The sequence below is a fragment of the Pyrgilauda ruficollis genome, unplaced genomic scaffold, assembly GCF_017590135.1.
Source record: "Pyrgilauda ruficollis isolate IOZ18807 unplaced genomic scaffold, ASM1759013v1 scaffold3, whole genome shotgun sequence".
Taxonomy (NCBI): domain Eukaryota; kingdom Metazoa; phylum Chordata; class Aves; order Passeriformes; family Passeridae; genus Pyrgilauda; species Pyrgilauda ruficollis.
Window position 1 is genome coordinate 19,794,959 of NW_024524377.1, and position 17,677 is coordinate 19,812,635.

At 48.2% G+C, this 17,677-nt stretch overlaps 2 protein-coding genes across 2 annotated transcripts; both read left to right on the plus strand.

Moving 5' to 3' along the window:
- Positions 1 to 5,327: 5,327 nt before the first annotated feature.
- HOXD12 (homeobox D12) lies at positions 5,328 to 7,057 on the plus strand. Its single transcript, XM_041473372.1, has 2 exons — positions 5,328 to 5,964; positions 6,301 to 7,057. Exons 1-2 carry the CDS (start codon positions 5,403 to 5,405, stop codon positions 6,537 to 6,539), a joined length of 801 nt encoding a protein of 266 aa, XP_041329306.1. The 5' UTR covers positions 5,328 to 5,402; the 3' UTR covers positions 6,540 to 7,057.
- Positions 7,058 to 12,614: 5,557 nt separating this feature from the next.
- Positions 12,615 to 14,165, plus strand: HOXD11 (homeobox D11). The gene is made up of 2 exons (XM_041473291.1): positions 12,615 to 13,299; positions 13,873 to 14,165. Exons 1-2 carry the CDS (start codon positions 12,693 to 12,695, stop codon positions 14,106 to 14,108), a joined length of 843 nt encoding a protein of 280 aa, XP_041329225.1. The 5' UTR covers positions 12,615 to 12,692; the 3' UTR covers positions 14,109 to 14,165.
- The last annotated feature ends 3,512 nt before the right edge of the window (positions 14,166 to 17,677 follow it).

Consider the following 17,677-nt stretch of genomic DNA (forward strand, 5'->3'; position numbering starts at 1 on the left):
TACATTAATTGCGGACAGTGATGAAAATATAAACTCAATTTACCACCAGCTAAAGACTTTCGAAAAGACTTGAAAATATATTTAATTTTTTGTTTGTCCTTCCAGCGGTGGCGAAATTTCGGGAATTGTTTTCCGTGAAAGTCAGCATTTTTCTCTCAGTGTAAGGGAGTGTTGACAAGTTTTGAATTGAATTATAGTTTCTTCTTTTTGAAAATAATAATAATATTAATATTAATTATATTTTCTGTTCTTCCCTCTAGGCCAGTATAAAGGAATTTAAATATGTTGAACGGTAAAAGTTATAATTTTTTAAAGTGCTTAAATCTTTGGGGGGTATTCTGTGATTTTTTAATTTTTTTTTTTTCTCTGAGCAACAGCCAGTGCCAGAATATGTCAGTTTTGATTTGGTATCGTAAACTTCAAAACACGCCGAGTGAAAAAAAAAAAAAAAAAAAAAAATCAATCGGAAATACAAGAAAGCCGGAATACAGACCCGTGGCAGCACCCGGCTTCTGCCAAACTTGCCTGGTCCACTGGGACCCGGAGAGAATTGAGTGGAGGGCTACTGGCTGCAGCAGAATTTTTAATTACTTTGTCGAGGAAGGGAGAACCTCTCCGAGCTGTTACGGGGCGCAGAATCGCAGGCGTGTCCCACCGCGCTCCCCGCTCCTGCAGGTTTGGGGTGAGCCTGGGTTTGTGAATTTTATCCGCCGCAGTTTCGTTTTCAGTGCAAGGAGTCCACGCTGCCCCGATGAAAAAGGGAAGACCTTGTGTCCCGGGCGGACGCTGCGAGGCAGCGCTTTCGGCAGGACGGCTTGGCCAGCTCGCCCTGCAGCCAGAGGAGAGGCTGCCCCTGCAGAGGTGTGTATGGACCTGCACAGACCTGGCGGGGAATGCCCGCTCTGTCCTGGACCAGCCCGAGACTCTTCTACTTCCTCATGCCCAAAAACTCCTTGATGGACAAGCCAAGGTCACTGCTAGGTTTTAATTTACAAAACTAAACGGGTGTTTATGACAGAAGCAATAAATAAGGAAATTCAAAAGATGCCATAATTTATATGGGCCGAAAGGCTAAGATTTTGTCGATTTTTTTATTCTTTTAAATCTAGTGTGCATGTTATGATATACACAGGGTGATCAGACACGCTAATCAACAACCAGGAGGGAGAAGCGGTATCCTCCCTGTTAATGTGCCTCATCTAATTATTAAAATGTGTTCCAAACTAGTATTATTTATTATAATATACTATTGCTCTAAACATTTTGATTACCCTTGTATGTGGTAAAACATACGATAAGCCTATTTCTCCATAAACCATTTTGTTTTAAATTGTCTTAAAGTCAGCTTTTACTTTGTGTTGGAAATACAATCTGAAATTTCAAACTGTTAACGATGTTGCAAATCTTTTCCTGAACCATCTTTAATAAAACTATTTCTTTTCGCTGTATATAAAAAGAGAAAGAAATTCGCCTTCTTTTGCCGCAGGGGGTTTCGCGGGCTCCAGGTTTTCCTGGAATCCTCTCAGGGACACAGTACGCCGTTCCTAGCAAATGCGAGGTAGATAGAGGGGCATTAAAGGATGAGGAAGAGCATCCGAGAGTATATTGTCGGCAGGAAAGGGTTTTAGTGAGAAAGACATGCTGCCGGCGAGCAATAAGGGGTTTGGGAAGCAGCAGAAAGGCTGTGTCTCTCCTCTCCCTCCGAGCCCCCTCCGCCTGCCCGGTGCCTGGCGGCCGAGGGCCGTCCCTTTGTTCTCCATTTCCAAAATGTCCCGGCACTTGCCGCTTCCCCGGCGGCCGGCCCGGAGCGATGCTCCTCGGTTTTCTCCGCAGCCGCCTGGCTCCATCGGGAGGTTATCTTCCGCCTCCTCCGCCCTCTTCCTTCCCCTTTCTACTCTGCTCGCACGTTCCTGGCGTTTGTTTTCCCTGAAAGGACGAAAAAAGTCGATTTCTGAGCAGTACAGATTTTATCGCAAAGCGCATTTTTGTTCAATTCTAGTATAAAAGGACACTTGTGCTGGTCGTCATTTACGTGCCTGGAACAGCCCGCTCTGCTGATGCAACCTTCTTTTCTCCGAATGTTTTAAATTCTTGTCTTCTCCCCCTTGGCACCCCCACTCACCCACACATACTGCCATTAATTCTACAGAGATTTTTCCTCCCACCGAGTCTCCCTGCAGACGGACGGCCGGGCACTGCCAGAGCTGTTTTGTTTCCCGGCCGCGGAGCCATCGCGGGCTGCTCTCTTCCTCCTTCCAGGCTTAACCTTTGCCTTTGCCGGGCTCCGTGCTTTCAGAAGGCGCAGCTTGCCGAGCCAAAGCCGCCTTCCTCGGGCAGAAGGAAACCCGAACTGCCTGGCAAATCGGTACCAGATGGAGAGGAGTCGCCTTTTAGTTTCGTAAGACCGTGCAGAATCATTAAGAAGCCAGCAGCTACAGGCCGGAGGAAGATGAGGCGCACAGCTGCCCCTCTACCTACCGGCTGAGATTAAAAGGGTTTTCTAAGCCTGGAGCTGGGGCATTGGTGAGCCTCGTTCAAAACCTCCTCGGCCACTGCTTGGGCTCTTCAGGACATCAGCTGCATGTGGCCCCGGGGCCGGGATGCAGCCCCAGCTGCAGGCGGCCACAGCCGCCCGTGTTTAGAGAAGAGGGCATGAAAGTTCGTCCGAAATGTAGCGCGGGTTACTGCAGATAATTAACATGTACCTCGACAAACCGAGTTGCAAATGCACAGTGGCGCAGTGATGCATTGCCCGGCTCCTGTCAGGCAGCGCTCTTTCCCAGCCATGTCTGAGGCAATCCTGCCATCTCCTGGACAACCCCCAGCATAGGCAGGGGAAGCCTTCCCCTCGCTTCGGGCGCCGCGTTCCCGAGTGATAAACGAGCGAGGGAGGCTGTTGGGTCGCACGCAGAGAGCCCTTCGTCTGTAAACTGGAAGACTATGCCAGTGAAATTACAGTGTGTGGTCAGCTCTGATGTCCAGGCCTATCCGGACGGCTATTTAAAAACCAGGGGAAAAAAAAAAAAAAAAAAAGAGCGGAAAAGAGGAAAGGAGCGTGTGAAAGCAGGCCCCCGGGTCGCCCTGCTCCTCAGCGGTGATATTTCCTGTACAGACACAGGCGGGGGGACACCCGAGGCATTAACACGCCGCCCCCAAACCAGCAGCCGGCTGTGGCTGGAAAAAGCAGCACAAGCCCGAACAAGGCTCTCCTTCCACTCCACCCCGCTCCCCTCGGCTCCGAGGCCAGCCGCCTCTGGAACATGATGTTTCTGTAAATGTTTTTCCATGTAGATTTAAACATTTTCCGTAACTGTGAGTGTCTCCAGATATTTCAGATTTTTATTAGGTTATCTTTTTCTTTTTCCTTTTTTTTTTTTTTTTGTGTTAATTAGCAATTACAAATGAGTTGAATATTAATTGAAAGTTCTGTTTTCTCTAACCCCATAAAAGTTAGTTTGAAGTGTCACCTTTCTTTCCGGTAACTGGGAACTCACATCCATTCCTTGTGTTTATTGCAGACAAAAATATAGCCTTTGAACTGAATGTTCCTTTTCTCTTCCAAGAACTGAAAATCAGCTCTTTCATAAAATACATTAAAAAAAAATTTCCCATCTTCTAACACAAAGTTAGAATACAAGCTAATAAGAGGGAGATTCAATTGGTAGACATAACTCAAACAATAAAAATTAAAGGCAGTGGTCAGCAATATCCTCCAGCGGTGCTTGTGTGGTCCTGTGTGGTCTAGGAGAGAGCAATCATTTAAAGATTTTTTTTTTCCAGGGCAATGAAATTACTGCAGAATTTCCCTCAATTTCCCATTAAACAGAAAGATGAATTTGATTAGGACAATGTCAAGAAGGGCAGCGTCTCTGATCTCGCCTTAGAAATAAAACCAAGATTAAAACTGTGATTAAGAGGATAATAACAGGGAAAATTAACCCTACCTGCTAACTAGGTTCAAGTTTTTAACCGAGGTAATGAAAGTGGGAAAGTCCGGGCATTAAGGCTTCGCTTGACGCCGGATTCGCACACCCCGGGGAGACCTTGCGAGAGAGGCCGAGGGCAGAAAAGCTCGGTCCGGGGGGCGAATCGGCCTCCAGAGTGTCCTGCGGATTTGTGGGGTGGTGGGGCAGGGAGCGCCCATGGGTACTCCACTCCTTCTCCAGCCTTCCAGCTCCCTGCCAGGGTCTTTGGGTGCAGCACACGGGGCCTTGCCTCTTCCCTGTCCCGCGAACCGCACGGTTTGGGAAAGGACACGAGCAATCTTCTGTGAGGATGCTCTCAGATATGATTTTAATAACTCTGGGGCTGTGGGGAAATGAGAGAGATAATGGAATAAACGAGCTCTTGTTTGATCAATCAAAAATATAAAAATACGTGTAATTCCCCAAAATGACACAGTAATAAAACAGTGAGGGATGATTTTCTTCACATGAGAGAAAAACTCCTCACCCAAAACCTGGGAGATGAGGCTGACTCTCCCCTCCCTCTGCCCGCTGCTGCATTCATACCCTCTCTGCTGAAGAGCAGACCCTGGCATTTTTTTCTTGAATTCTTTCGATTTTATTTATCTGGGTTTTTTTTTTTTTTTTTTATCTCGGAGTGTTGCCCAAGTAATTCCTTGTTGTTGCTGTTGTTATTCTCTGTTTGTTGATGTTTGTTTGATTGTATTTCAAAGATAAAACAGATTCCGAGTTTTAGAAACGCTGTTTGCCTAGAAGAGCTTCCAAGTGAAGATGAAAGGCAAAAGGGGTAAAAAGGGCAGACGTGAGGACCTAAGAGAATACTGGTCACTAGTGCGCCAGAATGACGATCCCGGTAATATCCGATCCATTAAGACTTTATTTGCACGCATATGCGGATGCATATCATGCAGTTAGGGGCAGAAGTACGTACGTATGCCCTAAATATCCACATCTCATATATATCACAAGTTATTTCCAGTCCTCGGTGCTCACTCTTACCGTGGCTATGGTTCTGGCCCGGAGGGTGCTGCCGGCCGGGGGCACCGCCGGCACGGGGGCTGCACCCGGGGCTGCCCTGTCCTCTCGGCTAATGTTTGTTTTCCGCTCATCTCTCCGCTGGCGCCGCAGCTCTGCCAACCCACCCCGGCCACTTTTATAGAAGCAGAGACCATGGTTTCCCCTCCCCCTTGCGAGCTCGATATTTTCATATTTCAAGTGTTATTATAAGACTTTTTAAAAGTGGGGGTGAAGGGAAAGGAAAAAAAAAAAAAGGGTGGGGAGGGGGGGACTCTGTGGCTCGGTCGCTGGAGGCGGTGCTGAAATTACCGGCTTTGAAGAACCTGTCTGCAAAGTTTCGTCCAATCGTTTCAGGCTTTCCGCTTATTCCCTGTTGTAACTAAATACCGCTGTAAGAACAGCTGAAGTCCTTTGTTGGAAATGTGTGATCGCAGTCTCTACAGATCTGGCTACGTTGGTTCTCTCTTGAATTTGCAATCGCCAGATTCCTTTTATTTTCCTAATTTGCGGGCTAATGGCAGTCAATTGGCGGCTCTGCCCACCATTTCCTACCCCCGGAGCTCGATCCCCTGGACTTGCTCAAGTTCGTGCGCAGCCCAGCCGCAGAGCCACGCGTTCGGCGGCGCGGCGCAGCCTTACCTCCCCGGCTCCGTTCCAATCAACATCAGCTCCAACGGCAACAAGGAGTGCCTGGAAGACAACAATAAATATTACGCCCACGATACGAGCTCCAAACAAGAGGAGAGATGCAGGCAGAGGCAATCTTTTGCAAATGACCCAACTGTTACTCACACAGCCAACTTAAAGCCCGTAAAGTATGACCACTCGAGCCTGCAGAGAAGTTTGCATGGCTCGGCTGCTCTTTTTGAAGTGAATTCCTGCAATTCAGGCTTAAAGGAGGACATCAAGAATCCCGTCAACTTGAACCTGACAGTTCAGCCCGCAGCAGTCCAGTCATGCCTCAGACCTTCAGTGCAGGATGGTATGCCTTAAATATCTCGCTCTAGTTAGAAGCGACCTAGCTATACGTTCTTTTTAAGAGATGCCTGTGATTGCTTTGTAACCCTCCCTGTAACTCTTTCGGAGCAAAAAATTGCTTAATCTTACTCGGAGGTTAGATAGAAATTGTGTTGTCCGATGTTCTTTGCCCAATTTTCCGACCTAATTTAGCTCTGATGTCTTGCGGTTTTTTGGTTTTTTGCTTTCTTGGGTTTGGGTGTTTATTGGGTGTTTTTAAAAAATTATTATTATTTTTTGCATATTCCTATGTTTGCATACCCAGACTTGATCCACTAAATTATCGACGTGTTTGTTGTAGGTTTGCCTTGGTGCCCCACCCAGGGGAGATCAAGAAAGAAACGGAAACCATACACAAAACAACAAATTGCTGAATTGGAAAACGAGTTTCTCCTCAATGAGTTTATTAACCGACAGAAGAGGAAAGAACTATCAAACAGACTGAATTTAAGCGATCAGCAAGTTAAAATTTGGTTTCAGAACCGGAGGATGAAAAAGAAAAGAGTAGTAATGCGAGAGCAGGCTCTTTCTATGTACTAGAGCAGAGTCCACCCGTTCTTGCATGAACTTGTGCCCGGAGTGTTCACCCCTAGAGTAGGGCGTACGCGCCAGTGAAACGCGGGGAGTGTGTCTTTTTACCATTTAAACCAAATTCTCGAAACGCGTAGGATCCCTGCGTAAATAGGCAGCGCTGAGTTCTTAGCCAAGATGAAGAAGACGAGCCGGAGCAGCACGGAAACATGTATTATCAGCTTTTTACCTTTCTTTCTCCATTTATATAGATTTTGTCCCGCATCCCACCCTCTCTTTCCCCGGAGAACAAGCGGTGCTAAACTAAGATCGATTTCTTTTATCTGTATGTAAACACCATTTTGCAGCAAAATAAAGGAATAACGCCTAGTAAAGACGTCAGCTCTGTGAGTCCCGGCCGCTCCCTTCATCTGCTGCCCTGCACGCCAGGGCGAGCCTGCGGCGCCGGCTTGTTTTGTGGTTTGGAGTAACCTGCTCGAGCAGCGATGGGGAAAGTGGTTAGCAAATAAACCTTATTCTTTAGGTTTTTTTTTTTCCCCTTTCCACCCTCCCCCGGCCAGCCCCCGGGCCGCAGATCCGACCGCAGCCCGGCGGAGAGCGCACGTGACCCCCGCGCAAGGCCCGCGCGTAACCTGAGCGCCCGCTCAGCGCCGGCCGCTCGGCCCCGACGGCACAGCGCGGCCCGCAGGGCCCTGTGGCCCGCCGCCCCGGGCCGGGGCAGGGCTGCTCCACGGGCACGGCCGAGGGGTTCCTCTCCCGGGAGAAGCGCCCTGCCGTGTGCCAGCCGCCTCCGCGGCAGCGCGGGTCTCGCGGCGGCGCAGGGGCCGCGCAGTCGGGCGCCGGTGCCTCCCCAGGCGGCCGGGCCGGGCCCTGCCCTTGCAGCGCTCCTGACTTTGGCCTTGTCCAGGCGCTGTCCCGACAGGAGAAAGCAGCGGGCGGTGCCGGGACAGAGGCCCAGGCTCCGAGCGGCTGAGGGGAGGCTGGGGCCCACGGCTCGCCCCGAGGTGCTGCAGGCACAGGAGTCGGAACAACACGGAGGTTTCGGTGGGACTTATTGTTCCACCAGTCAGTCCCCATGGCTGTTTCTGCATAGATTTGTAGGAGGGAAAAGTGAGAACCTGTTCGGGGTTTTGCCCAGATATAGACCTCAGAGGATAACCCCCTCAGAGGGGCTGGTAGCAGGGTCTAAGCCGTTGGATCACTGTTTTGGGACGAGAATGAGATCGATTTTTCCCGTATCTTGATGGGAGGTTTCTCTGCCGTGAGCCGCCGGCCTCTGCAACACCCGAGCAGTCAGACTGGCCAGAGCTCCAAGGCCTGAGGAAACTACACATTGCCTTTAGTCTGATACCTCAGAATATGATTTCTAAAAGAAAAATCTCACGGATTTACAGGTCCGTATTAAAATGCCTTTTGGCTGCAGTTTCAACCTAAGTCTTCGTTTCTTAGTGAAGAGCGTTTCCACGGCTCCCAACAGTAACAATAATTAGACAGGCAGAGGCTGCCTTCTTTTCTGGCATGTGAAATAGGCTCAGATATGGTTGTTCGTGGCGTACACAAAAAGTCTAAACAACCGCAAGGAACGGCACAAAGCTGATACCTACTTACACGGGGCTATAGCCTTCCCAAAGACAATAAACTCATTATTTCATAAAAAAATCATATTTGAACTTTGCTCCTACTCCTGTGCTTGCAAGTACTGATCGAGAGGGCACGGTAGTTCAGATGAATTTGGAGCTAAATCCCGGATTCCTAGGCGGGCAGAGACGTAGCCATTTTCCCGAAAGATTTCCAGGGAGCCCCAAAGGTAACGCTTGGGTGGTGTTTCGGGGGGAGAAGGAAAACCAGCCCAAAGCATTTGTCGCCACTCTTACCGCACGCATTGCCCAATGCAGACAAAACCCACCTCGCTCATGGCGGGGTGGCTGCCAGTAGGAAAGCGGGGACGAAGCCTCGCCGGGTGACAGCTCCCCGGGGGCAAGGGATGCACACCCAGCCATCCACAGCCATAGGAACCACTCCTGGGTCCCTCCAAATCTTCGTATACGTTCAGCTTCTGTGCTGGGAGTTGACGCATTGCGGACAATGGTGGTCTCTTCATCTAGTAGCATTCCCTAATTAAAAAAAACTAGAAGCAACCCAAATGATGCGAGCCAGGAGAAGAGAAAAAACCAGATAAAGTCCCTTTTCTTACCCTCTCTTGGAATACTACTCAGACGGCTACAGTCCGTGAGAAATTGACCCATTGCTCTGTTCTTCCCTATCCTAGTCCTCCCCAGTACAACCCGTTCCTTTACTGCATGGGTGATATGAAATCCGAAGAGGAACCTCGGATGAAAATATGTGAAAGGCAATATATTATTTATTAAACGCATCTGATCCAAGATGATGGCTTATTGTGAAGCTCCTAGTCTAAATCGCCTACGGAAAGAGAAAAGGCAGAGGAGGTAGGATCTAAATTGCCGTTTGTTGAGAAAGTCTGTCTATAATGTGTCTCTGTATGTGCTTGTGTATCTATAGATGCACTCATTTCAGCAGTGCCCGTTGTGTGTGACCGCGTGTGCACACTCAGACGTACGTGTTGTGGGCTCATGCTGTGCACAGTCACATCGGCGGTAGAAAATGCTGCATGATTTCATGCGTGCCCATGCTCTAGGGTTCATCCCTTCCTCTGAAGCAGTGGGCGAGGACAGTGGTTCGGGCGTGGGGAGGCACACACGCGTGGCAGTGCTGCAGCCGCGGGGCGCGCCCTGCCTGTGCGGCTGTGCCTGTGCACACCCACCCGGGCTGTCCCCTGGGCACATGTGTGCACACGCGTGTGCGACACGCCGGCTGGGCGCGCAGGAGATGCACCCGAGTGAGGTGGATGCACTCCACGCCCTTCCACTGGATTATTTCGGGTGTCTTACCAGGTGCCCCCTGTACCGGCTTTGCGGGTGCATGTGGGGCGGGATGGAGCGGCGGGCACCGGCTTGCTGCGCCCACGCCCGCGTCCCTCCGCAGCACGCAGGCGACTGTTCATCCCTTTATTTACTCAAACATAAACATCTTTGCATTTCCACCGCAGCCTAAACGTGATAAAGTCCTTCGAGGAGGCTCTCCATCCCTCCTCTTTTGATAAGGCTGCAAACGCAACTTGGTTTGTTGGGAATGGCTCTGGATGCCTTTGTGCTTCCTAAAAGAGCATAAATAATTAAAGTTTGGCAGAGAGGAAAAGCTTTCTTGCAGAACTGTAGTGGCAATAAATGAAATGACTCAGAATCTCTTCTCCAGTCGGTTTTTACGAGAGCTGCCAGACAGTGTCTGTTCACGTTCTCCAGATACTAGGGGCGCCATAACAAAGTTAAGGTCAAGTTAGTGTCTTATCTTGGGTGGCACAAAAATACCGCATCTTCTCCAGCCGGACCGGGTATATTTTTAAGCCCAAACGTTACGCAAGTCGCCTTAATTTCCACGGAGAGCATTTGGAAATGTCTCTTGGACCTGAATACTTGGTGATTCCAGGCAACGATTGCAGATGTTTCAAGACGCCTAACGGTAAAGTATTCGCCTGATTGTGTACATGATGTGCATTTATGTTTCGATGCTATTTAATCTGCGTAAGGGAAAAAGAAAAAAAAAAAGGTGGGGGGGGGGGGGGGGTGTTATTGTGATGTTCAGAGCTGGGTTGGTACCGACCCCAGGGTGAAAACGCTCTGGCAGGCGGGGACCCCCAGCTCTGCCTTGTTCCAGCGGGGTCTCTGCTGTGATATTGGTCTCACATTTCTCAGATTAGATCGTTTCTTAAAGGACTGTTTCCTAAAAGAGCTTTCGTATTAACAAATCGTCGCCATGTCTTTGAACTTGAATTAGTTGAAACCGGTTGGCTCCTGCGCCAAAATTTAATTGATGCTAGGCTTGTTGCATCGAAAAGAAGGTGAAGGATTCTGGCTAAGGCGCAATTAGTTGTTTGAACGGTAAAGAAAATGAAGCTCCATAGGTTTCCAGAACCATCTCTCTTGACGAGATAGGCGATCAGAAACCTTGTGGGAGCACAATCCGAACGGAGCCCTGCCCTGCTTTGCTGCAAGGTCCAGGGTAATTAGTGACACAGGAGCCATTTTAACTGCGCAGACATCATTTTTGGGAGGTTGTTTTTCTCTGTTGCAGCAGAACCGAGAGGGCTCGGAAGCCGATTAAGGGAGGGAGTGGTGGTTCTGTGCTTTGATTTCTAGTGACAACTTGCAACTTGCAAGAGTCTATCTGCTGAGAGCAATGTGTGGCTTTTGAGGTGTTTTGGAAAAAAAAAAACAACTGTACAAAGAAAAGAGAAAAGGAAAGAAAAAGGGGGTGGTGGGGGGCTGTTAAGAATGAGCTCCATAATATCTGCCTGGCTTTGGTATTTTTATTTTTAGAAAGGGCTAGCTGGGTGGAGGCATGGAAGCCCCTTGGGTAGCCCTGGACTGCTCTGGGGAGCCAGAGGATGCAGGAGGGGCAGTGCCGGTGCCGGTGCCGGTGCCGGTGGCGGCGGGGCGGGGGGCAGGGTGCGGGGGGCAGCCCGGGCTGCGGGGCTCCCGCCCCCGAAGCCTCTCCGTATGGCGTGGCCGAGGGCGAGCAGGAGGCTCCTGTAGCAGCGGAGCCTAGTCCCCAGCGGGCACGGCCGCCTCGAGGAGCCGGGGAGCCCACGGGCCTTGTCCCCGCTTGCCCGGAGCTCTGCGGAGCCGGTTCCCCACCTGCCGGGCTCTCCGCTGGCCGTGGGACATGGAGGTGCCTTTGTGGAGGTGACACGGGGCCTGCCGGCATGCCGGAGCCTCCGCCCGGGCATTGCTGGGGTGTCCAGAGGCGGCCGTGCTCGGCCTGGGGAGTTCGCCCAGATCTCGGGTTTATTTGGGGAGCGACATGTGATGGAGCTGACCTGGCTATGCGGTACAGTGGCGGAAAAAAACCATTCCCATGGAGAGCTGGCAAATGGTTCTGGAATGAGGAATTGGTCGAGTATAGGGCTATTGCTGGCGTGTATTCCTTATTCTCCTCTCCTTTCAACCTTTGCGGCCCTTTTTGTGCTTGTCTGTCTAAAATCATATTTTAAGGAAAAAAGGAAAATTGGCAAAAATGAGCCCTCGAAGGCAGGGCGGGAGCGGGGCTGGCGGCTGCTGTGCGTGCCGCCAGCTCCCAAGTCTTGCTTTTCCCTTCCAATGAAAATGAACATTTTGGTGGGAGTTGGAGGCAGGAGAACAGAGGTCACTTTGTCTGCTGCTCTGCTTCCTAAGGAAACCGTGCTTGGTGGACTTCTTTTCCTTCCATAGCCCTCTGCCTTACAGAGAGCCCGAAAGTATCTCCCTTTCGTAAATCCGGCTGCTGAGAGATGTTCTGTTTGCGTATTTCTCATTTCAGTTTGGCGCCCTGACACAAGTGCGCAGTGTTTGGGCTTATAAGCGAGGGAAAAGGAGGTGATCGAAACTCAGGCTTTGAATTTCGTGACCGGTTTTGATGCCAACTGTGGATTGCAGGAGCCGGGCGGGCAGATCCGGCCGTACACTCGAATGTGTGAATGGGACTTGGCTTTCCTGAGTGAACCAGCACCCACCCGCTCATCATCTGCTTGAGCGGCCGCCGGAGAGTATCGCTCCCTCTGAGGAGGAAGCGATCACGTTTCCGAGCCGGGGGTGCCCGTCCGTGAGCCCCCAACCCTCGCTCCGGGGGCTGCCTTCCCCGAGGGTGGCAGTGCTCCCCCCGGCTGCCCGGGGAGGCCGGGCGGAGATGCGGGCGGGGGGCTGCGCTCGGCGGGGCTCCGCGCCGGGCTCCGGCGGTGGGCAGGCGCCTGCCCGGGCGGCGCGGCCCCAGGTGATCCGCACCACCTACGTGTATCTCACATCGCCTGGTGAAAGGATGAGGCTTAAAACCGGCTATATTTGTACAAACGGCGCGCTCGCCTCCGCGTGCTGGGAGGGCTCTTTGGAGAGATCTTAGGAGCCTTTCCGAGGGGCTGATATAGATATAAGGACATTTCTACATCGCGTCACGTGACATAATTACCACTAGAATCAATCAAGATGAATTGCACGTCAGCACACGGTGGGGATTTTTTCTTAGTTGATCCTGTCCAAACCCTCTTGTGCAATAGATGGATCTTGTTCAATGCATTGAAGCCTCCTGGTTGCTTGCAATCGCAAAAAGGAAGACATGACTGAGTTTGACGATTGCAGTCACGGCACATCCAATATGTATCTGCCAGGGTGCGCCTATTACGTCTCACCCTCAGATTTCTCGACGAAACCCTCTTTTTTGTCTCAATCGTCGTCCTGTCAAATGACTTTTCCTTATTCTTCTAATTTACCTCATGTTCAACCTGTGCGCGAAGTAGCATTCAGGGAATACGGATTAGAGCGCAGCAAATGGCAGTATAGGGGCAGTTATGCTCCTTATTACTCAGCTGAAGAGGTGATGCACAGAGACTTTCTGCAGCCTGCGAACAGGAGGACGGAAATGTTGTTCAAAACGGACCCTGTCTGCGGCCACCACGGACCGTCTCCCGCCGCCTCCAACTTCTACAGCTCGGTGGGGAGGAACGGCATCCTGCCGCAAGGCTTCGACCAGTTTTACGAGACAGCCCCCGGACCCCCGTACCAGCAGCATTCCGAGAGCGAGGGGGACGCGGAGAAGGGCGACTTGAAAGCCCAGAACAGCACTTGCAGTAAAACACCTTCCAGCCAGGAGAAGAAAGTGACACCAGCAAACAGCGCCGATTCCCCTTCTGGTGAGGCTGTTGCAGAGAAGAGCAACAGTTCAGGTAGGTATCAGTAGTAAATTGGGGGCAAGAGTACAAGGCCAACACTTTGTCAAGCCGCATTTTATGTGCAATTTTATAAGCATCCAAAGGATTTTATATATCCTATAAGATTTCCTTTACCGTTGTAAAGCGTGTTTACGATAGGAAACCAATTTAGGTGGGCTTAAGGTATTCTTGGAAGAGGATATTAATTGTTATTAAATTGTTGATTCATCGGGGGGAGACGGAGAGATTTCACAGGTAGTGCTCAGTGCTGCCTTCGGTTTAGAGCTTAAGATCTTCGTTTGTTTGGGGCGGGGGGTGTGTGTGAGAGGAGTTTGAGAAACTTGGAATTTTTCCAGCCCATTTAAATATCTCTCTGTATTGCTCGAAGAGCTCTCTTTTAAGGAGAAGTTGGGAAATATTAGCTTTTCTTGCTAAGTCACCCGGAGATTATAAGCGTCAGGAATATTTTTTGAAGTGCTAGAGGGCTGCTTTGCAGGCAGTGGGATATTATCAAAGTCTCTGATCAAACCCTAGCTGAGCATGTTCGTAGCAACAGCGTGAATCAGTTTCTTCTCTCTTGAATTTCAGCAATTCCCCAGCGATCAAGGAAAAAGAGGTGCCCCTATACCAAATATCAGATAAGAGAACTGGAACGGGAATTTTTCTTCAACGTGTACATAAACAAAGAGAAGAGACTGCAGCTGTCCAGAATGCTCAACCTCACTGACCGGCAAGTTAAAATCTGGTTCCAGAATCGAAGGATGAAAGAAAAGAAACTGAACAGAGATCGACTCCAATATTTCACAGGGAATCCCTTGTTTTGAAAATTAAAAAAAAAAAAAAAAAAAAAAAAAAAAAAAAAAAAAAAAAAAAAAAAAAAAAGGAAAAAAGAGAAAAAATATTAAAAAAAGCAAGAGAACAGGAAGAAAGAAGAAAAACAAAGAATACGTCTGTCTCTATGACCTACCCTCTGAATGCAAAAGTTAATTTGTTTACTTGACACATCCACCCTGCGGAACTCAAAGTTACATTTTCATGTGCAACTCCCCACACTGAATGGCCACTGGAGATTTCGGGGCTTGGCGGAGCAGATTCCTGATAAGGGGAAACTAGGGTAAATCCAACTGTCCACTCTCGAGTGTTTTTCGCCAAAGGTGCTTTTTTTTTTTCCTCTCCCACAGTGCCAGCAATGGACCTGCAGTGTGTCTGGTAGTTGTTGCTTACAATTCATTGAGTTCGGGGGGGGCTCTGTTGTTGCTTTTGAGCTAGGATAACACTTTCCTCCCTTTAAGTGAATGCGGTTTATTTAAGAGATGGTAAATGTACGCTCGCTATATATAAAATATATATATATATGTTTCTATTGTCATCCAAAAGCATGGGCCACTGTCTTTTTCATGTGAATAAATGGTTTCTAGTAAAGTTAAGGTTATAACTTCCGTGCACTGTATGGATTTCCATCTCCGAAGGATCCTAGCGTTTTCCGGGCTAGAGCCAAGTTCAGTTAAATAATAATGCGAGGAAGCCTACCCGGGTTTTTTAAAAAGCATTTTAATTAAGTGATAGTTCAGATGCCTAACTCTCCTTTGTAGGTATGCGTACCTTCCCCGTTCGCTGTGAGACAGAGCCAACATGGCTGTCTGCAGACCATCACTTCTGATGGTGCTACCATTACTATAAACAACGAGAAAGGCTTTTCGTTTAACTGGTCAGGCTCCAAACAAGCCCAGAATCCCCAACGTCAATGACTGTTTACTCGTTAGTGAAGAGCAAGGCAGAAAGACTGAGGGCTCCAAGCGAGTCAGACAAGAGGGAGCTATAAACAATTGGCACTAGCTGGGGAGGAAAAAACAAAAAAAACAAAAAAAAAAAAAAAAAAAAAAAAAAAAAAAAAAAATATAAAAAAAAAAAAACACCCTTAACCAAAACCACCCTCAACACTTTTGGAAGCAGAGGGTGGTTCTGTGAAATCTGCTTGCCGGCAGGGCGAGCGGAGCGCGGCGCTGGCGGAGCGGAGCTGAGCGCGCTGCCCGCCGCGGCGGGCCCCGCCGGGGGCCGGCACCCGGAGGAGATCCGCTCCGCTCCGCGCCGCTTTATCTTGCGTGACCTGACTGGGCTGTTTACAAAACCTTGAACTGTCTAGACAACACCATAAAACCCGAGGTTCTAAACAGCTTAATTGGGTTATATTATACACCTTCTGGTGGGCGAAAAAGAGATTTCCGCAATGTGCAATAAAGGCGACGAGTGAGAAAAGAATTTGGCTTTTTTGAATAGGACGAGGTGGCTCTCGCTACTGTCGCAGGCAGGGAAGGCAAAAGTGCCGACTAAGTCAGGAAAAAACGGAGAATTCAAAAAAATAGAGAAATAGAAGAGGAGGGAGGCATGACTAAAAAAAAAATTTTTTTTAAACACTTCAGCAAGAAAAACATAAGTGTATGCCTTTGAACTTCCAAAATGTCAAGGTCATCACCTTTAACCTTTCTGAATAATTAGGCGCCTTAAGGTTCCTCTGTTATTTTCAACCACCACCCACTCTCTCTCTGTCTCAGTCTCTCCCTCCCTCCCTTGCTCTCTCTCACACACACGCACAGCCACACACACACTTTTTACCGCATAGCTGGCCATATTAGCAAATGCATCATAACGCAAAGAAAATCCCGGCTGGGTCGAGGTGAGCTCTCGGCGTCGTGCAGTGAGCGTGCCCTGCTCCAGTTCCTGCCAGCTGGAGCACAGGGGGCTCCTCACTTCCCTCTCTTTCTCTTCCGCACCCTGAGAATTCGACTCCAAAAAATTTATTTTTTTCTTTTATTTTCATTTCCCCCCCCCCTTTTTTTTTTTTTTTTGGCTTATAAGAAAAAGAGGGGTTTGCTTAGGAAAAAAAAGAGTAGGAAATGTCTCGTAATTTAGGCACAAAGATGATATTTCTATGCGGTTTCCTCTCAAAGCCCATTAATTAGGTATGCGCGAAGTCGCGGGGAATTCCTCACGGCATTTTGCCTGACCTTATAGCCAAATTCTCGCGTGTCTCCCGATCCTTAATCCACAGGGCGAGAACGAGTCGTTTGGTTTTCTGCTCCCTGCAGTGCTTTGACAGTCTATCTCAGCGTATTAATACGCCTTCAAAATGCCGAGACACCGCAAAAGCGGGCTGCGGAAACCGAAACACCCCAGCACTAATCTTGCATAAATGCTCAATGATAGCGGTGTTAAGTTTCTATTAAAAAGGGAAGGAAGGAAACCCATGGCTGGGAACGGATTGAGCGGAGGAGAAAGACCTGGAGAGGGGAGAATTCCCGGTGTCTGGCGGGCAGCGGCCACAGGAGGGCGCGCTCGGGCGCTGCAATGCCGCAGCCTCCGGTGCTCCAGCCTCCTTTCCCCCTAATAATAATTCCACTGCTAATAAAATATCTAATATATAAGTAACGATAAGATTTCAGGGCCTTCCAAATGAGAAAATAAAGCATCAAAAAGATTTATTAAACAAATAACCCATAACCGTGACGTGCAGGAGAAATATGCCACTTTAAAAGAATTTTTTTTTTTTGGTCGTAATCTTTTATAATGCATCCGAGCTTAAAAAAAAAAAAAAAATCCCATAATTTTAAGAAAGGAAAAAATGAAACCCCAAAGATATTCAGAATTCGTTCCCTAGAACGAAAATCTATCTACTCCTTTAAGGACAGCCTTAACGCGGGTAGAAAAAAAAAAGTAATATGAAAAACATGCATTTCCACAATTTATCTTTGATTCTTACTCTAGGATTTTCTTAGATAAACCTCTTGGTACAGAAAACATAATGTTAAAAATGTATTTTATTTAAAGGCGAGATTAACATTAGCTCCTGAGTGTGCTTATTTTTAAAAAGAACGACAGAGAGACTAAAAAGAAAAGATATTTTTAATATCCTAACATCACCTTTCCAAGGCATTGTTGAATTAAGTCCCTCTTTTTAAAAGTGCTATGGAGATCTATTAAAATGAAAGTAGAGCTTACAGAATTAAAGTCTTTCTTATGAATTTCTTGGGCGTTCTCCAGCAACCGAATATGTTCTGTCTTTCTGAGATTTTTTTTTTGTTTTGTTTTGTTTTATGTTTTGTTTTTTTTTTTTTTTCCTTCCAGTGTGCATTTCTGGTCAGAACCTGAGGAAATAAAGGGTTTCGCTGCTTTCTGCTTATTTGCAGAATTCATCGAAATCTATTTCATGTTGGCTTAGCCATATTCCGCATTTTTTAAAGCCCAGTCTCTCTTGAACGCAGTTGTTGGCACTTTGTCTGCTGGATTGTTGGTGTGTGGTTTATTTTTCTTTTTCCTTTCTTTTTTTCTTTTCTTTTCTTTTTTTTTTTTTTTTTTTCCTTTTTTTTTTTTTTTTTTTTTTTTTTTTTAATTTTTT